Raw genomic sequence first — 25,009 nt, 5'->3', positions numbered from 1 at the left:
AGAGCAGTGGGTGTCTTCCAAGCCCCACCCAACCAAGCTCTACCCAACTGAGATGCCGCTCATGGTAGATTGTACAGATCTTCATATTATGAGCATCCATCTCCTTTCTTGCAGCTCTGAGTGTCACTAGCTGATCATTCTCTCTCTCCTTTCTTGCATGTTTTGGTTAGCAGTAAAATAGATATTGCCATTAAAATTACCATCAAGCGTCAGAGTCAACAACCCATTGATTTGAATGGGGCTGTTCACATGTCCAAGAGCTATTGTTTCAGACTGGTAGCAAACTCAGGCAGATATCCCTGCTTGGTTTGCTTCTTGCCAATTTTCTTCACTATCATGAGGGTGAGGTACTTGATTTGCTCAGAATTCGGAGCACAGAATAGCAGCCACCAAAAAAACAGCTCAGGCTCATTCAGCTGAGCTTTTAGCTACACCCTAACAGCATGCTGTTTGTGCAGCCAAGATGTTAAACAGGTCTCCCATTTTGCGGGGGTTTGGAACTGTGGTTGGCCCATTACAAAACAATCACTGTCTCGCTATAGCTGACTGAAAAAGAATAAAACAAGAAATGATGCTTTGGAGGCTAAGTGCAGCCTTCTCCTGTGCTAAAGCTCTGAGAGGATGGCTAAGGCACAAGACTGGGAGTTGGGAGATCCAGTCATATATGTTAAGGCCAGACGGGATCAAGATCATGATCTAATCTGCCCTCCTGCATAACGCTAGACACAGAACCGCACCCAGTAATTGCTGCATCAAGCCTGTAGCTTCTGGTTGAGGTAGACTAGGGGTAAAGTTTTCAAAAGTCCTTAGGGTACATTGCAGAAAAAGACCCATGGCTGCGAGTCCAAGAGCCCCGGTCAACTAATTTGGGCTTACATTACAAGACTAAAAATAGCAGCGCAGACATTCCCACTCAGGCTGGAACATGGGCTCTGAAACCTGGGAGTGGGTCTCAGAGCCTGTGCTCCAGACCAAGCCCAAATGGCTACACTGCTAGCCCAGAAGCATGGGCCCCACGAGCCCTATTCAGTTGACCTCGGCTCTGAGACTTGCTGTCACGGGTCATTTTTTACCAAGTAGACATACCCTTTGTGACTTCAGAGCCTAAGGGCTAGTCTACATTACAGAGGCTTTGCAGGTACAGTTATACTGGTAGAGTTATATTCCAGTTCAGGTATACTGGCAAAGAGCCAAGTGGAGACGGAACTGATACCGGCAAAAGGAATATAGTTCAACTACCTCCCTGATACAAGCCACGTCTACCAGGGAGGTGTTGCCGGCATAGCTGTGTCAGCTGGGGGTGATTTTTTCACACTCCGAACGGACATAGCTACACCAGCAAAATTTTGTAGTGTAAACCTGGCCAAGACCCATTTTCAAAAGTGACTTAAGCACTTAGGAGCCTAAGGCCCGGTCCACACTACAGACTTCTGTCAGCAGAGCTATGTTGGTTGGGGTCTGAAGAGGTGTGATCTGAAGAGGTGTGATCCCTGACCAACACAGTCGCACTGGCAGAGACCCCTCATGTCGATGCAGTTCTATCGGCCAACCTGTGCTTTGGCTCAGCGCCTGGAAGATGCTGGCAAAAGCAGTTTTGCCAGTATAAACTGCACCCACACTAGGAGTGCTTGGCAGTACAGTATATGGTCTACCTACACTGGGAAAGCACTCTTAGTGTAGACCTGACCAACGTCCCACTGACTTTCAATGAGACTTAGGCTCCTAAGTGACTTGCAAATATTATTTAGGCTCCTTAGTCACTTAGTCACTTTTGGAACTTTTATCCCCTAATCGCTAGAAAGAAATCCAGTCTTGATTTAAAAACTGCAAGTAATGAAGCATGCACCACAGCCCTATTTGAGTTGTGCTGATGGCTAATTACACTCACTATTAAAAAGCTTATTTCTAATGGATCTTGTTCTATCTCCGCTAGATTATAAAGAACCCCATACTAGCAAAAATCTTCTCTCCAGGTAGGAACTGTGAACAAGTCACCTCTTTCCCATCTCCTGGATAAGCTAATTAGATAGAATTTAAGTCTCTCATTCTGGTTTTTATCACTGACTCATTGTGCCACCAAGCTCCTTAACCTCTCTGTATCTCAGATGGCATCTGTGAAACAGGGATAATAACGCCTGCCCAAGAGGCTTGTAATTGCTTGTAAAACACTTTGACTTATTGGATGAAAGGCGGGTGTAAGTGCAAAGCATGTACTTATTTTGGAGACAAAGTGTATTTCAACCAGTGAAAAGAAATTAATCCCATTGCTGTTTCAGAAAACCCATTAATTGGATCTGTTCCTAATGCTCAGCTTCTCCTGAGTGAAGAGAGAAAGTTGGTGCTCGAAAAGTTACAAAATGCTGCTATCAAATGCAAAGGTCAGAGTCTTCCAATGAACATTAACACATGCCAACCTTCTGGTGAGGGGAACTGTTCCCCTCAGATGAACTGGATCAAAGTCTCAGCACAGTCACCCACCCGTAACCGCAGGGAGGATGGCTTGGCCCCACCTACACTAATACTAGCTAAGAGCCAGGCTGGGTGTAACAGAATGGACACAGGGACAACAGGGAGTGCAGTGTCAGAAATGGGTAAAACAAGGGCCCTTTATGCCTCAAACATGGTGAGTTGTTGTGCTTCTCCTAAACAGCCAATGTAAGAGCAGGGCTGGCCCCAGGGTTTGTGGGTTCCAGTGCAAAGTAACACATGGGAGGGAGGCCCCATCCTGCCTCTCATCACAGCCCCTGCTGACTTCCCTGACACTGCCCCCTTTCACACCCCCCAGCCCAGCTCCATTACCTCCTCCCCCCCACACAAACACATTTAGACTGGGAAAGCCAGGAGGGGGAGCCAAAGGGTAACTTTCCAAGCATAGAATGGAGGAGGCAGTTGGGAAATTCACTCTCTGTAGGGCAGCTGGGGTCAGAGATGGAGGAATGGGGATGGTGCTTTAGCAGGCAGACTGGATGTCCAGGGAAGTAGAAGGGACCTGTGTATCTGCACAGGACATATAGGGCTACGGCCACCACCAGGGGCCTGATTCAGCAATAATCACTCGGGAAAATCCCTCCCTGAGGGCCATAGGAGTTCAGAATCTAGGCTCCTGGCGACTAACAGAAGCCCTGCTTGGTTTGTGCACAGCAGCGGGGAACTCAGTATTTCAGAAGCATTAAGGATTTTGCAGGACCCTTCCCAAGGTTCACGGAATTCACTGAGAACGCACACTGAACCGGAAAGCCTTGTGCTTGACTTTTGGGACCCGTTTCCAGAGGTGCTGAGCACCCCCAGCTGCTACTAACTTCAATGGGTGCTCACTGTGGCTAGAAGCCAGCCCCCAGGAGCTTGAGCCACAGGCTACTCAGCAATCACCAGTGGTTATCTATACCTTTATTTCTCGCCGGAGAAGGATGCCCAGAAAGTATTTAAGGGAAGCCCGAGGCACTTGTTCAAGTGGAGGGCCTGGACCTGCCATTGCTGCAGTGTTTTGGACCAGAAAGACCCTGCCTTCCTTTCTCAGAACAGCCACTCGTCTCCTGCAACCCCAAGAGGATGTTCCATTCCCTCCTAGCTGTCTGTCTGCACCCAGGAGATGTTTATTTAACCCTGAGCTGGGCTCTCTTCTCTCAGATGCGTTGAAAATCTGTAATGTTTCAGCTGCGAGTATTGGCTGGGTTTTGCTGAAACAGCAGCCTGAAATGGAAAATGAACAGGAGCAATTGGCATGAAAGTCACTCAGGATCACCAGGAAGGGGCTGTATTTGTCTCTGTGTGGAGATCAGACAAAATATTTTCTTCCTCTTTCTCCTTCTGTCCATCCCACAGCAGAGTGAGATTATTTAATGCAGAATGATAAAGGAAAATAACCAGATACATACGCACATCATTGGCAAAACACCTCCCCAGAGACAATTAAAAAAACAGATCAGAACAAAAGGATTTGTCACATCAGCTTCTCAGAACTTGGAAACAATACTCTGCTACCCGGCCTCTGATAAGGGTCAGAACCTGAGACCTCAGAGTGTCCCTCCTCTCCTACATACCACACTGAGACATTTATGCAGGCCAGTATAATGGCCTGCAGGGAATCGGTTGGTGCCCCAAGAATGAGATCAAATTATTATTATTTGTTGCTAGTTATACTGTAGTAGCAGCTGGAAACCCCAATCATGGACCATGACCCCACTATGCAAGGTGCTGTACAAACACAGAACAGGCAGCCCCAGCCCCAGAAAGCTTCCACTCTAAAGAGTGACCCTTATCTGAGCTTGCACAGATACAGGCCAGAACAATAATTACATTTTTCAGACACAAGATTTGCTTCTTCTCCCATTTACACCAGTGTAAGTCTGATCAACTCTACTGATGGCAAAGGGCCAAATCCTCAACTGGTGTAAATCAAAGTGGCACCACTGAAGTCAGTGTAGCCACAGCCCTAGACACCAGCTGAGGGCCTGAGCCACACCAGTGTAGAATGGGCATGAGAGATTGTGAGCCAGGCCCTCAGACATGTTGAAAATTCAGCCACAGCCAGAGCAGACCGTATTCAGCTGCATGTAACAAATGCAACTCTCTTGAAGTTGATGATTACACCAGGGCAGAACATGGCCCAGAGGCTTCCTGTGGTAGCGAGCTTCAGAGGCTATCAGCTGGGCAACATCATCTTCCCCTTCAGGAATTTTTATATGTACCATCTCCTTGTTCTCAGCTCAAGGGATGGGCAGTTAAAAGCAGACTGATAGGTGTTTGCTGCACCTGCCAGATGGCTGAAAACCAAGCCATGCAAAGCCTGACTCTGAAGCACAGAGAAGCCCCATTGCTACCTGTGAGGAGTCAGGCTGGGCTGGAGAGCGTTGGAGATTCTAGCTGTGATGAAAAGCCAAAGAATATATCCAGAAGAGGGGAAAGTGTCTCATTTATAAGAGATGGAGATGAACTGGTTCCCCACATGCCCACACCCCTGAATTCCTTTGTGTTCAAAACCCCCACTCCGGATCCGAATTCTGTAGATGGCCCCTCCTTATCTAAGGGACCGAACCAAAACCCCAGAGCCAAACAGTTCCCACCACTCAGGCGTTCTAAAGCCAGGTCCCCTTCCAAACACTGCGTTGTGAGCCCATGTACTCTGCTACCAGGTGGCACTTGGAATCCATGTTCCTTCACCGCTGGATGCTCATTGCCAAGGCCTTGGGCAATATTTGTAGTTTCCTCATGCCCACAGAAAGTGCTAGAAATAAGTCAGAATGATTTCCCCTTCCCCAGTGTCCTGGGATCCCATTGGCTTGAGTGGGACTGCATGGCCCATAGAGTCTCGACATAGATAACATTCTCGAGAGCAGTGACAGGCTGGATTGGTCAGTGGATTTGCCTCAAAGGCTTCATCTAAAGCCCTGGGTAAGAAATAGTTTCCCTGACATGAAACGAGTTGGGGCTTTCTCCTGCAGAGACATGCAGCCGGCACAGGAAGAAACGTGCCAATATTGCTAAAAGTCAACAGGATAGAGATTGTCGAGAATTAGGGTGACCAGACAGCAAGTGTGAAAAGTTGGGACAGGGAGTGGGGGGTCATAGGCACCTATATAAGACAAAGACCCAAATATCGGGACTGTCCCTATAAAATTGAGACATCTGGTCACCCTATCGAGAATTCACAGAGCCAGGTTGGGAATGTCCCTGGTTCAGCTGCTCTGGGGGGCTGATCACTGTCCCAAACCCTGGGAAAGCAGGTGCCTAACTGGGGAAGGGTGGGGCCATGGCTCCCCTCATCTACACCAGTCTGTGGAGCGGGGCCAGCACACTGCAGGGAGCATTAGACACCAACTGGGTGCAAAATGGGCACCCTGGTGCATAGGAAGCCTTTTGGGGCAAAATCTTTCGAGAGCTGCCCCCTTAGGGCAAATTTTGATCTCTTATACGAGTGTAAACCTACCTGACAATGGAGTCACTCTACATTTACATCAGTGTGTACCCGAGAGCAGAATTCGTCCCCAGGTGTGCCAGTTCACACACCCAGAACACCAAATAGTGCAAGTCACAATCCTTTACCACTGACACACACTCCTACCCCATTTTCCCCAGGGGTAATATACAACACTGTTTAAACCACCAATGAATTTGGCCCAATGTGCACCATTCTTGGTTAGTGCTGATTCCACTGGAAGTGATGATTTCCATTGCTGCAAACAGCCTCGTTCAGGCGGAGCAGCGTGTCATGCCCCGGGCCATCCCTAGCCGTTTGAGTGCCCTACGCAGCCTCCCATGGGGGGGCTGCATGGGGCCCCGGCATCCCCCCCCGAGTCTGGGAGGCAGGAGCTGGGGGGGCACTTTTGGGGGCCCAACAGGTCCAGAGTGGCCCACGGGATGGGGGGGGTTGGGAGCAGCCCGATCCGCTTCCCTCGCCCCGCCCCAGCCGTGTCGCTTGTGGGGGGGGGAGCTTGGGGGAAGGAATTTTCCTCCCCCCCCAGCAGCGGCGGGAAGCGGAGCAGCCCGGCCCCAGCCCGCTCCACTCCGCCAGCTCCCAGCCGCGCTGCTCCGCTTCCCACCGCCGGTGCACGTCCGTTCCCCAACCTCCCCGTGCTCACCGGCGGCGGGAAGTGGCGCGGCGTGGCTGGGAGCTGGCGGAGTGGAGCGGGCTGGGGCCGGGCTGCTCCGCTTCCCGCCGCTGCCAGTGAGCGTGGGGTCACTGGGGGAAGAGCTGGAATGGGGGCAGGCTGGGGGGAAGGGTAAGAGGCGAGGCAGGGCAGAGGAAGTTGCCCGGAGCCCCACATCCCCCTCAGGACGGCTCTGCCCCTTGTAGTGGGCGCAGCCAGCCGAGGGATAGGGCTGGTCGCCGGGGCTGGTGCTGCCATGTAGGCAGCACGCGGCTGCCTAGGGCAACCATGAAATTTGGGGCAATTTGATTCCCCACATTGTGTGGTGCCCTATACAGCTGCATTTGCTGCGTATGCCTAAGGACAGCCCTGGTCACGCCCATAATTCATGGAGCTGTGAAAGTAACATGCTCATCTATCTAGCCTGTGGTGGGATCACATGGCATAGTTAGCAACCCAGCGGGCCTGCCCGGCATTCTTGGCTGTTTCTTCCGATTTTCTGTAGCTGTAGGACTGACTCTTGAGTTATATATGTCAGGGAAACTGACACTGCGGAGTTCTAGCTGCAGCCCATCTTGATTCAAAGTGATAAATATAGACACCCCCGCCCCCAGCCACTGAAGAGACTTTGCCAGCATTCACCCAGGGTTCACCATGACTGACAAGCACACATTGACATATATGTTCAGCCACTAAGTCACAGCCTGCTAATTTGTTAATCAAGCGATTCCTAGTCTCCAAAGACCAAGGGGATGGTGACTTGCTTTCTAAGTGGTTATCTTATTGGGGATTCCCGTGCAGTTGACTGTGTTGTAAATGCAAATGGCTTTAGGTGGAAGAGAAACTTAAGTGATGTCCAGGATCCTGTTGCATGAGCTCAGCCTTCTGATGAAAGAGAGTTATTTTTTGATCCCCTCTGGAACATCCAAGTCTTCTTTGCAAGGTCAAAAAAGCCACAGGTGCCAGCTGGCCCTGCTTGCGCCTGCTCACAAGAATAAACGGAGGTCTCTCATCGTTTAATTTAAGGGCTGAGCCAGCTTTCTGTGTGCCTCCCCTTTGTTGGTTAGTTGGAATAAGTGATGGGAGCGTGCTCACTGTACTGGGGTGGCATGTACTGTACGGATAGCTTGTACCGTTAACCCCAGACGTGGCTTTTTACGATACTAATTGTTCCATTTCTCTCCATTTTACACAAAGCCATGGAAATGAATGCCACCTCCGGAGGTGCAGAAGGCCAGCGTAAGATTTACCACCAGAAGCCGGTGAGTCTTTTGGGGACTGCAAACTGCCCTTTATATAAATGAGGAAGTGGTGTTGCAGAAGGGGGATCCTATTTCACCTCTGAGGGTGATAAATATAGTGACTTTGCCTTAGGGATTGCTCTTGCTCCTGTTCCCTAGTGCAGAGTGCGAGCACTCAACGTTGATCTATAGTGACCTCCTGCAGGAAGGGGAGTGGGGGAGGCGAGCCACATGGGCAAATAGGACTGAAAAATGCAAACAAGCCAAGCTTTTCCTGCTGCAACTGGGATGGGGTTAGCCCTTTTCAATGGAGAGCCAATGGGCCGGGATGGGGAGGAGAGAGAACAGACCAGGGAAACAAGTCAAGTGCTCGCAGAGTTTGGGGCACAAGAGATTCTCAGCCTGAGTGAACCAAAGTGATTTCATTTAGGACAAGGAGTGCTACCTCTGGCTTGGGTCCACTTCTGTTTGACCATCATTTCTTCCAATGCTGCTTCAAAAGTGGGGTTTTAAGGAGACGCAGAAAGGCAGATTCTGAGCTGAGCTGCACCAGAGTCAATCCGGAGTAAGGGCCATTGAAATGAATGGGAAAACTCTTCTTAATGTTGATAGGACCAGGATATCACTCCAGCTCCACTAAGGTCCAGATGTACACTGGTGTCACTGAGATGAGAATCTAGCCCTGAATGTCCCAGTTTAAATGCACCACAGATGCTTGTCTTATACAATTGCTCCCTGGCAGGAGCAATTAGCAGGGAGTGGGGAGCCAGAATGCCCCTGCAGCTGGGAGTTGGATACATAAATGGGAACACCTGGGTTGATATTCCATGTCATATTCCATGCGGAATCTCTGTGGGTTCACACAGGAAAGTACTGGTCTAAACAGGATGGACTCATCTGAGATTCTCTTACATAAGGTAACCTAGACACACACGATATATCAAAATACAAACTGTCCTAAGAGAGACCAAAGGGGTTATGTAAGTGACTGGCAGCCTCTTTCAGGGCAACATGGTTTGGATGGATCAGTTGTCCTGATAGAGCTCCCTGGGCAAGTCTCTCTCAGCTGGGGTGTGCGGGGTGCTGTCAATTTAACCTATGCATGTATCTTGTTCTCTGAGGGAATGCATTATGTCACTTCCAAGGAAAAACAGGCCTGCAGCACTGCGGTGAGATGGGAACCTGCATTCTGGGCTTCGGCCAAGCGGATCCTATCATAGCATGCTGGAAGAGAGCAGGATATCTTCTGGACACCATTGCACCACCAGGTTCTGGGGATGCCGTGGGCAAGTCTGGCCCCCAGCATACATGAAAGTAGCCCCAGGGGATGCCCTAATATATGCCCTAGTGAAACAATCCCTAAAGGACCTGCTAGCCTCCCAGAATATCCAGAACACCCTCCTTCCTAGCCCAGCACAGCCCTGGAATGCCCCTACACCTATGCTATCCCAGGGCATGCCATATGCTACCCCACACCCTTGACGTGTTTCCTGGTGGGAAAATCTGGCTGGTTTACAGCCCTTATATGCAAAAAGAAAAGGAGGACTTGTGGCACTTTAGAGACTAACAAATTTATTTGAGCATAAGCTTTTGTGAAGTGAGCTGTAGCTGGGGATTGGCAGCATGCAGTATGCTTTGGCCAGTTCCTCTCCCTGCCCTGATACACCACTGTACTGGGGCTGGTTGCCCAGTGACAGGCCTAGGAGCTGGTTATGCCGGGTCCATGTCCACTGGGAACTCCTCTAGATCAGGACAGCCCACAGTGGCAAGCTGTGACTGCTTTACACTCCCATTGCCTCATCTGCATATACAAATTGTGCAGCTTGGGACAGAGAACCAGATCCTGTTAAAATGGTGGCCCTGGCTCCCATGGCTTCCCAGCAGAGGATGTTGATTTCATTCCCATTATTTCCCATGCTGGGTTTCAGGATCTAGAGCAGGGGTTCTCAAACTGGGGGTCGGGAACCCTCAAGGGGTCGCAAGGATATTACATGAGGGGTCGCAAGCTGTCAGCCTCCACCCCAAGACCCACTTTGCCTCCAGCATTTAAAATGGTGTTAAATATATAAAAAAGTGTTTTTCATTTATAAGAGGGGGTCGCACTCAGAGGCTTGGTATGTGAAAGGGGTCACCAGTACAAAAGTTTGAGAACCACTGATCTAGAGGGTGTCAATACATGATTTATGGGAACTGGAGTGCCAGGGGCAGCGTGGCTCCAAACGGGATTCATTCTGATAGAGCTTTGGAGGAGTGAGATTCTGTCATGACAAAACCATCCATCTGTGAAGAGAGTTGTCTTGTGAGCAGATGGGCTTAACATCAGATCATCCTGTGGCAGGATTAGTTTGTCGAAAGGTTCATTAACAGGGAGAGTTAATGAGCAAGAGGTGGAGAAAACTCACCAGGTTCAGATTGTCTTGCAAGTGATATTTTACAGACGCTAATGACTGTCAATACAAATACAAAAATCATCCTTTCAGGGGAGATTTGTTGCTGCTCCAAGTTTCATATGCAATGTCTTAAAATAAGAGTAAAATTGTTCTTACTATTTGTGTTATCGTAGCCCCTAGAAACCCCAAATGAGATCAGGGCGCAGTTGTGCTAAGCACACACATAGTAAGAGACAATCCCACCCTGAACAGCTTACAGTATAAATAGAGAAGAAAGACAGTAGGAAGGGAAACTGAGATACACAGCAATGAGGTGACTCATCCTAGGTCATACAGTGGGTTAGGGGCTGACTCGAGAACAGAACCCAGCTGTCCCGAATCCCAGTCCAGGGCCCTAGCTACTAGACTGTCCAGATTTGCTGCCCTTGTGCCAGAAAAGAAACATGAGTGACCCAGTGTCTGAGTCTCACAATATCCTGTCATTAGCCCATCAATGCTCCAGAGCCTACCCTCTAGCCCTTGTAGTTCTAATCAAAGATGGGCCCACTCCACCAGATCCAGATCTGAGCTTCCCCAAAGTTCAAGGGAGTGGGGGGGAGGCAGGGAGGTGGTTTCACATTCATGATTTTGAGCTGAGCCCATCTCTGGTACTGAGCTCCCAAGGGGATCACAGAGAGGGCTCCCAGTCCACCGGACCAGGAGTCACAAGACCTGGGTTCTATTTCTGGATCTCCCTCTGACCCATCGTCCCTTCCCCTCTCTGTTTCTCCTCCTCCCATCCTCTGTCTGGTTTCTTTATTTAGATTGCAAGTCCTTCAGGGCATGGACTGTTTCTCACTATGTGTATGTACAGCCCCTAGTACAGTGGGCCTGATTTTATTTGGGGCCTCTAGGAGTTACTGTACTACTACTGATAAATAAATAACAAACTGCCTGTAGTTCGTATACATATCAATAGCACACTGTTTTACTGATCTTAAAGGTTTTACATAAGACCTTTAAAGCTCTCCCTGGCTTAGTGGCCCTGCTTTTGTTGCTTCCTGCCTCACTCCTCTATTCCCCTTTGGAACACTACTTTCTTTTTAATCAAGAATTTTTGTCAGTTCCTTAGTTCATGTGCATTCCTCTGGCCCCACCACCAGGTCAGTTATGCACCCTGCTCCAGAATCTGCCTCATTTACCGCAGTGAGGCCCAGGAAGTCACCCTAGCTAAGTGACAGCAGGATCAGACCCCTGCTGTAAACTTTGTTTTGTTTGATTTTGGAGACCTGGGGGAGTTGTAAATACTTCCCCAGTCTGGCTGCACTCTCCACCTCTGCCTCATTCAGATACCAGCAGTGATGAGGGCAATAGAAGGGGCTGATTTAAAGCCTGTTTTATTGCTACCTCACCTGCATCAAATACCATATCTCATAGAGGACAAACACCAACAGGTTCCCAGTCCTCTCGCTTCCGTGGACACAACCTCCTTACAGTCTCCTAGGAAGGAGCACACCAGACTGCCAGGTCAAGCACTTCCACAGGCAACTCTCAGCCCCCTTCTACTGGTCAGGCAGTTTATACAGCAGCAGAACAAGAGGGGTGTGCTTAGGCCAGCCCCAGCCTCCCAGCACTGACAGCATCCTCCCAGAGAAGAAATTGCAAGGGCAGCTGAGAGCTCCCTCTTAAAGGAGCAGTATACCTACACCCCCCCAATGAGCATTAAATTCTGCACATGCCTGGGTTACATTTGGATTGTGTCTCTCTCTTTTGGCTCTGAGGATGGGGCTTAACCCTGCAGGTTGCTGAGCCCCTACACTCCCACTGCAGTCAATGGGAGCTGAGGGTGCTGAGCGCCCATGGGAATGCTGGATGAAGCCCCTGATGAGGGGAGGCTGCGGTGATCAAACACTGCATCCCTGTTTATTTGTCTCCCCACTTGCCAAATCACAAAACCCGTTCATGCATCAGAGGTCAGATGTAAATGGATCAAGGGTCCTGCACTTAGGATGGAAGAATCCAATGCACCGCTACAGACTAGGGACCGAATGGCTCGGCAGCAGTTCTGCGGAAAAGGACCTAGGGGTGACAGTGGACGAGAAGCTGGATATGAGTCAGCAGTGTGCCCTTGTTGCCAAGAAGGCCAATGGCATTTTGGGATGTATAAGTAGGGGCATAGCGAGCAGATCGAGGGACGTGATCGTTCCCCTCTATTCGACACTGGTGAGGCCTCATCTGGAGTACTGTGTCCAGTTTTGGGCCCCACACTACAAGAAGGATGTGGATAAATTGGAAAGAGTACAGCGAAGGGCAACAAAAATGATTAGGGGTCTAGAGCACATGACTTATGAGGAGAGGCTGAGGGAGCTGGGATTGTTTAGTCTGCAGAAGAGAAGAATGAGGGGGGATTTGATAGCTGCTTTCAACTACCTGAAAGGGGGTTTCAAAGAGGATGGCTCTAGACTGTTCTCAATGGTAGCAGATGACAGAACGAGGAGTAATGGTCTCAAGTTGCAATGGGGGAGGTTTAGATTGGATATTAGGAAAAACTTTTTCACTAAGAGGGTGGTGAAACACTGGAATGCGTTACCTAGGGAGGTGGTAGAATCTCCTTCCTTAGAGGTTTTTAAGGTCAGGCTTGACAAAGCCCTGGCTAGGATGATTTAACTGGGACTTGGTCCTGCTTTGAGCAGGGGGTTGGACTAGATGACCTTCTGGGGTCCCTTCCAACCCTGATATTCTATGATTCTATGATTCTATGATTCAAGCTCCACTGCAGTCCACAGAGCCAGGCCCTGCTACACCTTGTGAGGGTCTGACTCCACACCTGAACAGAGTAACGGCATAAGCCCCATAAATGGAGAGGAGTGGGATACAAGGGTCACAAATGCATGCGAGAGTCCTACAGCACCCCTTGGCTGGTGGGACACTGTGTCCTGTCTCAACCATGTAAAGAGCTCTTAGCTAACTGCTCTGTGTGTGATTTGTCCTGTGAATTCACTACCTGATGCTTCTGTAACAGCAAGAAACAAGGAAATCCGGGCACAGCAGCAGACTGTGAAGGTTTAATCTGGGCTCAAATCCAGGTTAAAATGGAATGGCTTTGCTAATGCTATATTAATAGACTCTTTGTCTACTGTATCCATCGCAGGAAGCCACTGCATTTACAGGTGGACTTAGAAATGTTTCCAAAATCTCTGTGATAGCACTTTTTTGGGGTGGGTGGAGGTGAGGGGAAGGAGAATCTTCTTATCTTTTGCATTCCTCTCCCTCAGTGGGATCTCAATACAAGGCTATCATCACATCTCACACGGTCAGATATTGGCTCCTTGCTGGCTGTAAAATCTCCTGATTTTACCCTTGAACCAAATAAATAAACTTTCTGATGCACAATCATTGCTTGCTGGGTTAAAGAGAGCCTATGAATTCAGAACTGGGAACTGTTAGGGGTCTGAGTGTTAGGGATTCGACAATGTTTCATACTAGATGTATAATGGGATCCCATGTCCTTTAGCATACATTGCTATATGTACAGCAACAATTAGATGCACACACATCTTCAGGAGACACTGGGCCAAACCCTCAACTAATGTAAATCATCAAAGTCAATGGAGCTACTCTGATTTACACCAGCTGAGGATCTGGCCCAAGATACCCAGTACCAAAACAATGGGAGTTTGGTTCAGGCCCAACTCTAAGTAAAATATTTAGATTTCATCCACAGGCCTCAGTTTTGTCACAATACAAGACTGCCAGCCCCTTGTGTTGGGAGATCACCTGAGATGCTAGTAGAAGTGTGAAATAAAACAAAAGAACAAATATGCCTCTCTAGATCTAGTTCAAAGATTGCTTTAATTTTCCCACCCTTCTAATGGGACTTCTTAAAAATAATGGATGACATTTGGAATGTTAAGAGACAGTTCCCAGAACAATTGGATCAGCAGCAGGTTGTATACCTGAGCTGAGTTTTAGTCCTCTTGATTCAGAGGAATTTTTTTAATAAGAGCTTTTGAAAAGTCTGTGATTTCTGCTAAGTGCAAATCTCTTAGCCACTGCTGGGAATATTCTGTGGCATTCCTGAAGCCACTGCACACATATCATTTGTGATATCAAACTCCAGCACGTGCAGATCTACAGGTTGTTACTCTGAGCCATCAGCACTAGAGAAAAAGATTTCCTTAGCTTTGCAGATGCAAATTAAAAATGGATGGCATAGTCTCACCATGTGGTGATAATTCTCTTTCCATTCCACTAGTATCTCTGGAGGATGATAAACAGAAGCTACTGAAGTTAGACATTTTTATATCAGTTGATTCAAATAACTTGCATCCAAGAGTTTTAAAAGAGCTGGCTGAGAAGCTTGCTGGCCCATCAGTGTTGGTTTTTACTATGTCTTGGAGTACTGGGGAAGTTCCAAAAGACTGGAAGAAAGCTAATATTTTGCCAATTTTTAAAAAGGGTAAACAAAGGATGACCCAGGTAATTACAGGCCCATCAGCCTGACATTGATTCCGCACAAGATAATGGAGTGGCAGATTTGTGACTTGCTTAATAAAGAATTAAAGGAGGGTAATGTAATTAGTGCAAATCAATATGGGTTTATGGAAAGTAGATCCTGTCAAATTAACTTGATTTTTTTATGGATATTACAAGTTTGGATGATAAAGGTAATAGTGTGGATGTAATATTTAGACTTTTATAAGGCATTTGACTTGGTACCACACAACGTTATGATTAGAAAACTAGATCAATATTAAATTAACATGGCACACAATAAATGTATTAAAAACTGTAACTGATAGGTCTTAAAATGTAATTGTGAAGGGGCAATAATCATCAAGTGGGTGTGTTTCCAGTGGGGTCCCACAGGGATGAGTCCTTGGCCTACACTAATTGACATTTTTATCAACAACCAGGAAGAAAACATAAGATGATCACTGATAAAGTTTGTAGATAACACAAAAATTAGGGGAATGGTAAACAATGAAGAGGACAAGTCACTAGATGATCATGATGGTTCTTTCTGTCTTTCAAGTCTATGAGACACTGATACAGAACAATCTGGAATGCTTGGTAAATTGGGCGCAAACAAATAGTATGCACTTTAATATGGATAAATATAAATGTTGAGACCAACACATAGGTGGCAAGGTCTAGTGGTTGGAACAGCAGTTGGAGTTGGGAGTCAAGCCAAGGGTCAGAGCCAGAGTCAGAGGCATGGTTCAGGAAAGTGGGGTTCAGGAATTAAGTGAGGAGGCAGGGTCCAATGTAGCAGCCAGTAGAGCCCTGTTGTGCTGACAATTTCCTGTGCCTCTCTTTGGCTTTACGTAGGAAGCCCTGACCAATCAGAATTCACAGTGCTCCTCCAATAAGGACCAGGGAAGCCCTCCCTGATGTAACTTCAGGTTTCATGGTCTGTCCTGCTCACTTGATTAGTAGTGAGCTGTTGGGTTGGACCAAGGTTGCACTAGTCAACTGAGAACTCTATAGACGCAGGTCATGACAAATGTATATTTCAAGGAACAAAGAATGTAGGCCATACTTACAGGATGGGGGACTTTCTCATGGGAAGTGGGGCCTCTAAAAAAGATGTGGGGGTTGTGGTGGATAATCAGCTGAATATGAGCTCCCCATGTGACACAGCAGCCAAAAAAGCTAATGTGATCCTGGGTTACATAAACAGGGGCTCTCAAGTAGGAGCAGAGAGGTTATTTTACCTCTGTATTTGGTGCGACTACTGCTGGAATCATGTGTCCAGTTCTAACCTGGTGCCCGCAATTCAAGAAGGATGGTGATAAATTTGGAGAGGGTTCAGACAGAGCCACAAGAACAATTAAAGGATTAGAAAAACGTGCCTTATAGAGTAGCTCTACACTGCAGTAAAAGGCCAATAGCTGACCCCGGCTTTCAGGGCTCAGTCTGCGCAGTGTAGACATTTGCGCTTGGACTGGAATCTGAGCTCTGAATCCCCATGATGAGGAGGGTCTCAGACCCCAATTCCAGCCCAAGCCCAAACATATAAACTGCAATTTTTAGCCTTAGAGCCCGAGACCTGCGAGCTCGAGTCAATTGACCTGGGCTCTGAGACTTGGTGCCGTGGGGTTTTTATTCCAATGTAGATGTGCCCAAAGTGATAGACTCATAGCTCAATTTAGCTTAACAAAGAGAAGATTATGGGGTGATTTGATTAAAATCTGTAAATTTCTACCTGAGGAACAAATGTTTAATAATGGACTCTTCAATCTAGTGTAAGTGGGGGTATGGTCCCACTATTGTGGGGAACATTCCTGGCTTATACACTACCCCATTGGAATTGGCTAGCAAAAGATTCTGCGTTCTCATTCCCACTCCTTTTACCCAGAGACCTGTCTGATCTTCCCTTCCTCTCTCCTGTATAACCCTGACAAGGCTGGGCCCAGGATTTCAGGGGGGCTCGACCCCCACTCTGTCATGGTCACTTAGGACAGGGGCTAGGGTGTCCCCACTCCGGGGTGCTATCTCCACTCTGGACACTTCTCTGATCCACTGATCATTGCATATAGTTCAAGGCAAATAAAATTTATTAAAGAGCAACCAATTAAAAAAACCAGGAAAAAATGGGGCAGGTTAAAGGAAAACACATAACCCCGTTCCATGGGCACGGGGAAACAGCTGTCTCCGGAATGCCAGAGCAGTTCACAGTCTGTTCCTCACACGGCCCAGGCCACCTTACCAAGCTCTGGCTGTGCTGCAGGGATGCTGCGGGTCAGACACTTGCTCTGGCGGTGACCACACGCCTTCAGGCTCTAGGTGGCAGGACCCTTCTTCCCAGCATCAGCCCCCCTGTCGGGGTTATGATCCCCCCCACCAAATCTGGTCTGCAGGGCCTCTTGCCTGGTTGCGTCTCCCTGCACTGGGCCTGCTGCCCAGGGTCCCCCTCGCTCTCCCCAGCTGCTCGCGGCATCCGGCTCCGGACTGCTCCAGCCCCAGCTCCACCACTGCCTCAGCGCTGCTGCTGCTCTGCCTCCAGCTCCCTGGGCTGCTCCTCTGGCCCCTCTGGCCCTGGCCGGCGCAGCCCAGCTCGACTCAGGCCCCTGCTCTCTCCTTGATCGACCCCACTCCGGCCCAGGCAGCTGCCACACGGAGGACTGGACCCCCTGGCCTCCTGACTCCCTCATTAACCTGCCTGCCCTATCAATCAGGCTGAGCTGGCGCATTGGCCTCTCCCCATTCCCCGTGAGGATTGTCAGTCTCAGGCTCCTGATTTGTCATTGGCCCTTTTCCTTTCTTTTGGTAGTCTTTTTCTTTCTCAACCAAAAAACCCCACTAAGTAAGGGGCCAACAGTCCCCTCATACTAGCATGCTAAGAAAAAGAAGTTGGAAGACTTTGTTTAACAGCATCACCTCATGATGCGTATCACAACCCAGGAAAGGATTTACTCACCTCCGAGGTGCATATGAGAGGTGTAGGAATTGTGCGTCTTTTCATCGTGTTCACATGGGTTAGAAATGAAGACTCACTGTGAACAAAGGGGAGAATCAGGATGAGAGGCTAGTGTCCAGTGTGACCACAGAGCCATATTTGCCCTGGGAAACTGAATACTGGAATCTAAATTATTATAAACCACTACAGCCAAAAAAATGCCTCTCCATGACACAGGCGTGATGATGGGGGATAGGAAATGGAAATTTGAAACATCTCCAGATATTAAGTAGTCTTGCGTTTATTTTTGGCCAATGAGATACTCATTTTGTGGGGGATGGGGTGGGGGGGGATTGTGTTCTGTAACTATTCCAGGAAAACGAGGATGAAGAAAGAGCAGAGCACTCTGAAGACGAGCAGGAAAAGTGCAAGGAAAAGATGGGGAAGAAAACTTTGGCAGATGTAATTCAAGAACTGAAAACTTTCCTGTGGAAGTCAGAGAAGAAAGAATGTATGGGAAGAACAGCTCAGAGCTGGGGTAGGTTAAATGGCTGAATTTCTTTCTTTCTTTCTTTGTCTGTGAATGTCCCTGCTATGGCATAGCAGAGCACATGTAATCTACATCCTGGACCCATACACATATGGGTATGTGACAGATGACTCAGTAAAGAAATGTAAAATGTTAGCCGTGAATATGCCCGTAGAACATACAGCCATGGGGAAGCTATCCCTGTTTTTACTCCTGTGGAAGACATATTATGGTGACATTATGGCTGCATGTTTGCCATGGTGGTAGAAATGTCACAGATACTGTGATTTTCTGCTCGTCTGTGACTTTTCTGTGTGTCTGGGGTTTTAATAAAGCAGAGTTTCCCAAATGGTGGGTCATGACCCACCCGTGGGTGGCAGGAAGGTTCTAGGTGAATTGCAGGCCTGGTGCAGAGGGGAGACCTCCAGTGGGAGGGGAGCTGGAGAGCAGGCCCACCCTGCACCGACTCACCCCACAATGGCGGCTCCTATCCCATGGGGCTGGGCCTAACTCTCCACTGGATGTTGTGGCCTGGTGCCCGGGGTTGCAATGCCACTCAGGTTTGGCCTGGCTGCACTTTGTCACCATGGGTGCAGGGTGGCCAGGCGAAATGTGACTGAGAGGCACTGCAAGCCCTCCTCAGCAGGCTGGGATTTTTGCAGTGGCGGAGCAGAGGGTGCTGCTACAGATTGTCGGTGCCCCCCCGGCAGGGCGAGGAGGAGGAGGCAGCGGAAGAAGGATTTCTGTGTATTATTATTAAAGAGGCATAGCTGAATTTTCATACCCAGGGCTTACACATCAATTCCCCCTAACTCTGCAGTTGTAGTAAATTTCCTATGACTGCTCCATGATTTTTGATTAAAAGATGCCATGATAAATCTGCAGCCCTAGTGACCGTACAGTGGGGCTAAGGTAAATCTAGGACTCAAAACAGAGCGCATGTACTGCAGGAGATGTCTGAGGCTGAGTGATTTTATTTAGAGTGAACCAAAGATCTGCCCTGCAATACCCATGCATCCCCGGGGATGTCAATGCGTCTCCTTCTGAGCTTACACTGGTGTAAGTCAAGTGTAACGCTGATGAAGTTATTGGAGTTACAGTATTACACTGATCTAAAAGGCAGTGTAAATGAGATCCTAATCAGGTACGGATGCGTTACACTGGTGTAACTGAAGCAGGATTTCAGAAGCAGGATTTGGCCCTGCACGTGCTCCGTGGCCTGAGCATCTGTCTCAGCCCCATACTCCCTTCCTTTCATGTGGCAAATTGAGACCAGAACAATCAGTTTGGTGCAGCTTTAAGGCCAATCGCTGCAGTCAGTTAAACAGGTCCTGGGCAGCAGAGTTTGACCTTTGTGTTTTAATAGCAATTTCCCATACTAGCATTAAAAACACAAGGAATTATACAAGAAATAAATCTCCAATGGCGTCGGCGAGTGGATAGGAATGAATTTTTAATCCATTATTCATATCATGGATTCCCCTGGTAACTGAGAGAGCCATTGCACTGAATTAGGCAACCATGCATTTAGACCAAAGCTCCACTCTCTCTCTCTCTGGGGCTAGCCTCTCCAGATCGGCACTGATGGGGGTGGGGATGTGTGTGTGTGTGATGTTTGCCGCACTTCCATGTAGCTTCATTCTGGTTTAAGAACACTGCCCCTTCTCCCCCTGGAGGGGGGCGGAGGGCTGCACACTTAGATGGCACGCACCCTGATCATGGTTGAACACCACTTGGGTTTGTAAGTGCACCACTGGCCAGTGACGGGTCTAACTGGCCATTTGCACATTCTGTTCACAGTGACAGAGCACGCAATTTAGGTGAAATAAGGGGACATGTAGGGCTTTTCTGATGAGCTTGTCATTCTCACGAACGACTGGATCAGCTCCTTGTGCATCTTTGTGGCTTAGCGTGTAAAATGGTACCCAAGTGTCCCATGGAAGGGTGACCCTGGATTAGAATAGATCAATATGCAGACTGTGGAGTCCTTTGGTAAGTGTATTAGTGACACTGAGAGATCAGACAGGCACCTCTAGATTGGATGGACCTGATTAACCTCATATTTACAGGAGCATAAAAGAAGAGCAAAAAGAAAAGGAGTACTTGTGGCACCTTAGAGACTAATACATTTATTTGAGCATAACCTTTCGTGAGCTACAGCTCACTTCATCAGATACATTTGGTGGAAAATACAGTGGGGAGATTTATATACACACACACAGAGAACATGAAACAATGGTTTTATCATACTCACTGTAAGGAGAGTGATCACTGAAGATGAGCCATCACCAGCGGGGGGGGTGGGGGGAGGAGGAAAACCTTTCGTGATGACAAGCAAGGTGGGCCATTTCCAGCAGTTAACAAGAACATCTGAGGAACAGTGGGGGGTGGGGTGGGGGGGAGAAATAACATGGGGAAATAGTTTTACTTTGTGTAATGACTCATCCACTCCCAGTCTCTATTCAAGCCTAAGTTAATTATATCCAGTTTGCAAATTAATTCCAATTCAGCAGTCTCTCGCTGGAGTCTGTTTTTGAAGTTTTTTTGTTGAAGGATAGCCACTCTCAGGTCTGTAATCGAGTGACCGGAGAGATTGAAGTGTTCTCCGACTGGTTTTTGAATAAAAAGAAAAGGAGTACCCGTGGCACCTTAGAGACTAACAAATTTATTAGAGCATAAGCTTTCGTGAGCTACAGCTCACTTCATGGGACTGTCCAGTTTGACCAATGTACTCTGCCATGTACATTGGTCAAACTGGACAGTTTCTACATAAAAGAATAAATGGACACAAATCAGACATCAAGAATTATAACATTCAAAAACCAGTCGGAGAACACTTCAATCTCTCCGGTCACTCGATTACAGACCTGAGAGTGGCTATCCTTCAACAAAAAAACTTCAAAAACAGACTCCAGCGAGAGAGTGCTGAATTGGAATTAATTTGCAAACTGGATACAATTAATTTAGGCTTGAATAGAGACTGGGAGTGGATGAGTCATTACACAAAGTAAAACTATTTCCTCATGTTATTTCTCCCCCCCACCCCACCCCCCACTGTTCCTCAGATGTTCTTGTTAACTGCTGGAAATGGCCCACCTTGCTTGTCATCACGAAAGGTTTTCCTCCTCCCCCCACCCCCCCGCTGGTGATGGCTCATCTTAAGTGATCACTCTCCTTACAGACTAACACGGCTGCTACTCTGAAACCTCTCCTTACAGTGTGTATAATAAAACCCATTGTTTCATGTTCTCTGTGTGTGTGTATATAAATCTCCCCACTGTATTTTCCACCGAATGCATCCGATGAAGTGAACTGTAGCTCACGAAAGCTTATGCTCAAATAAATTTGTTAGTCTCTAAGGTACCACAAGTACTCCTTTTCTTTTTGCGAATACAGACTAACACGGCTGCTACTCTGAAACCTAAAAGAAGAGCAGCTCCTTTGGCTTTGGTGGCATTACACTGATGTTTAGCTGATGGAAGCCAGAGGAGACTCCCAAAGTCTTTATTCTCCCAAAGCCGCTTGCTGCTCAAACCCAAGCAGAGTGAATCAGAATTACACACTATGGCTCAGATTCTAGCAGCAAAGCCAGCCAAATGCAAAGTCAAGACCTGATCAACACTTTTCTGCCCATCCCTTTGGATGAGTGGAGGCTGTAGCTAAATAAATCAGTGACATCACTCACATGAGTGAGGGAAGCAGGGTCTGGCTCAAAAGCTAGGATTTTGTTTTGACAGTCTTTTCCATGGCCTTTAAAAATTATACTCTGGGCAAACCATGTGCAACTGGTTAAAAACAGGCAGTGAAAGGTGGTAAGCTGAGAACACCTGCCACTCATCCAGTCCCATAAATATTGCTGCTGCAGCTGCATTCCCATGTTCAATCCTTAGAGCACTCAGATTGCGAGGGACAGTTGTGGTGCTGTTTTCCTATACTTAAACAACTCATTCATGAGCATGAAAATGGTTGGGCCTGAATCTCAAGTTATTAGCATTTTTGCACTGGAGTAAATCAGAGCAAATAACTCTGACTTTACGCCAGCAGAACACGGCCAATCATGTTCTTAGTCAATTTCCAAAGTAGTAAAATGAATCCAGACAATGTGATGCCTGGCACTGCATTCAAGAAGCAAAGGACAGACATTTTGGCAGCACTGAACATTTGGCAATGGTAATGAGCCGACAAGCCTTGCAACTTGTTTGCTTCTCCTGCCAAGTTTTCAGCATCTCCTGCAAAGTCCACAGTGAGTGGCTTCATCTAAGCCAAGAGACCTTTTTGTGGGAAATCAGCTGAAGCAAGAGAAAATGGAGTGATTTACAGAAGCTGCAAAAGCTACCCACCCAGTGAGTGGAGTGCCAAAGAGTCTGTGGTGAGTCAATTATCATTATTATAGTGTTGCTGTGGCCGTGTTGGTCCCAGGATATTAGAGAGACAAGGTGGGTGAGGTAATATCTTTTATGGGCCCACTTCTGTTGGGGAGAGAGAAGCTTTCAAGTTTACAGAGAGCTCTGGGAAGTGTCACAGCTAAATACAATGTGGAACAGATTATTTAGCATATGTAGTTAACACATCTTTTAATGGACCAATCAAGGTGAAGGGGCCCGTTAATACCTCGACAGTCATGGGGAGAGCGGGAGAGAAGCTGAGGGCGGAGGTTAGTGGGTTATAGATTGCTATAATAAGCTATAAATACAGTGTCTTTGTTCAGTTAATGATTTTTGTATCTAGCAAAGTTAGGAATTTAAACTCCCAGGCTCATCTTCTGAAGATGTTGTGCAGGTTTCTTTGAGATCAGATAGAGTGATCGTGTTGTGAAAAGTGTTCAACCACAGGTGATAGGATGTTTTTGTCTTTTATCATTTTCCTGCATGAGTTCCTTCAAGAGTGTAGTGATTGTCCCACCTAGTTGCTATTGCGGCATTTAGTGCATTGGATGAGGTACACCACACGTTGTGACTAACAGGCATGTGTAGGACACATGGCTCTTGATAGGTAGGGGTGTGTGTGAGTGTGTGTGTGTGTGTGGAGGTGGTGGTTGTTGATTATTGTAACAGTGGAGATATGTCTTCAGATTTTGCATCTGTTGTTCAGGCAGGGTCTGGTGTCGCTTTGAGTTGGTGTGTCCTGGTCTGTGGGGAGCTTGCTTCTGATGATGAACTTGGAGAGGCTGGGGGGTTATTTGAAGTCCAGAAGAGGGGGTTCAGGAAAGATTTCTTTCAGGATGTGGTCCCCATCAAGTGTTGTTTAATGATACCTCATATGGATTCTAGGGTGAGGTGGTAGGTGATTGCTAGGGGTGTGTGTTTGGAGGGGGTTTTATTTCTGTATTGAAGCAGGTTCTCTCAAGGTATTTGGGTGGCATTACAGTGTTGTCACATAATACATGTGGTGTTCTGGCCATGCATGGAACCTGGTTTTGTTGTTCCTGTGGCAGATATAAAATCAAGCAAAAATCTCTTCTGTGTTCCACATCCAGACTGTGGACTAACTGAAGTACAGGAGAAACGGTCTTCAAAGCATCTAGAGCTGATTTTACCCAGGTCCCATGTGTGCTGGGACAGGCTTTATGGGTGGATTTAGCCAGTTCTGTGTAGATACCCAGCCGGGACAGATGCATTGACTGAAGCTGCAAGGTCTTACTGCATCTCAGTGGGAATTAACTCAAAGTTCCAGTGAGTCCTGGAGCATCAAACACCACTTTTTGAAAACTTTCAAAACGGTGGTGCTGGCTTCTCCAGTCAAAACCTTTAATTAACAATGCTGGATTGCCTCCCCTTTCCGTCATGAATGCACTCGAGGAGTTGAATATATAATAAATGATCCAAATATCTTAAAAACAATGGTTCTAGAACCCAGCCATGCTTAAACTATTCTTGACATTCCCATATTTCTTTTCTCTACCAATACACTTATTTGGTCCTTAGCATCCAGGTGCTGTACAACCTTTGGTTAAAAACAAGTGTGCGCACATATACCCACCCCATTCTCCTACTCACACGAGCAGGCTGAATAGGTTTTTCCAGAGCTGGGCATTTGAGCGCCTAACAAGGCATCACACTTTTAAAATGAAGGTGCCTCATGATGAACGCTAATTGAGGAATCAGCCTAAGCTTTCATATCATGCATGAACACCAGCTGAAAGGAAGGGAGTATTCCAGGTCCAGCACAGCTTCCTAGTGGGTACATGATGATGAAGGCGGATGAGCCGATCTTCAAAGAGTCTATTATTTTTTTATAAGCATTCGTCATTCCTGAACAGCAGGTAGCACTGGATGCTTTGCTGGCTGTTGTGCGTTACGGCCAGGATTTGCAAGAGTCCAGGCTAGTTCTGTGATACTATTCTGCACAGCGTTTGCCAAAGCAAAACTGAATAATAATAAATAAAAACCTTGCAGTGTTATGATCCAAATGGGCCAAGTCGGCGTGGGAATTGCAGTGGCTGCATGATCAGATGCGCCAGGCAGGGTTAGGACAGCAAGATAAATTGGGAGCGTAGGCCTAAAATCATCCCCTCCCATGGAAGAGCCTGCGGGTGGAGGGGAGGGAGAGGGCGGGCAGCCGCTTGGCTTCAGCTCTGATGCACTCCACTGAGGTCAGTGCAGTCGCCGGGGTTGTGCACTCAGGTAACTGGGAGGAGAATCAGGCTCACAGGAGTACACCATTGACGGTGGTGGAGTGACTGGATTCGCCCCGTGTAACCAAGAGCAGACTCTGGCCTGTGACGTTCCTTGGCACTGCCCCCTTTGGAGAGGAGGTCGTGAGAAGGCACCATGGCTCTCTACCAGCCTGGCTGTGCTGAGAGCTTGTGGGGGACATCTTGAGGTACCTGGGTGACTCACTGGGCGCCCTCCTGCCTGATGACACAGCTCCCATCAGCCCCT

At 47.7% G+C, this 25,009-nt stretch overlaps 1 protein-coding gene across 2 annotated transcripts in view; it reads left to right on the top strand.

Annotated features, from left to right (window-relative positions):
• The first annotated feature begins 6,623 nt into the window (after window positions 1–6,623).
• The window catches only part of ATP1B4 (ATPase Na+/K+ transporting family member beta 4), a 28,392-nt gene continuing 10,006 nt past the window's right edge, over window positions 6,624–25,009 (top strand). The window contains exons 1-3 of one of the 2 annotated variants that reach the window (XM_043492092.1): window positions 6,624–6,664; window positions 7,785–7,849; window positions 17,975–18,137. In XM_043492092.1, coding sequence (XP_043348027.1) covers window positions 7,787–7,849; window positions 17,975–18,137 — 226 coding nt within the window. In that variant the 5' untranslated portion in view covers window positions 6,624–6,664; window positions 7,785–7,786. Of the gene's footprint in view, window positions 6,665–7,247; window positions 7,400–7,784; window positions 7,850–17,974; window positions 18,138–25,009 lie in introns of those variants that run through there. The other variant, XM_038416668.2, reaches the window with a different exon arrangement.

Source organism: Dermochelys coriacea, chromosome 9, assembly GCF_009764565.3.
Source record: "Dermochelys coriacea isolate rDerCor1 chromosome 9, rDerCor1.pri.v4, whole genome shotgun sequence".
Taxonomy (NCBI): domain Eukaryota; kingdom Metazoa; phylum Chordata; order Testudines; family Dermochelyidae; genus Dermochelys; species Dermochelys coriacea.
This window is presented reverse-complemented; position numbering and strand designations above follow the sequence as displayed.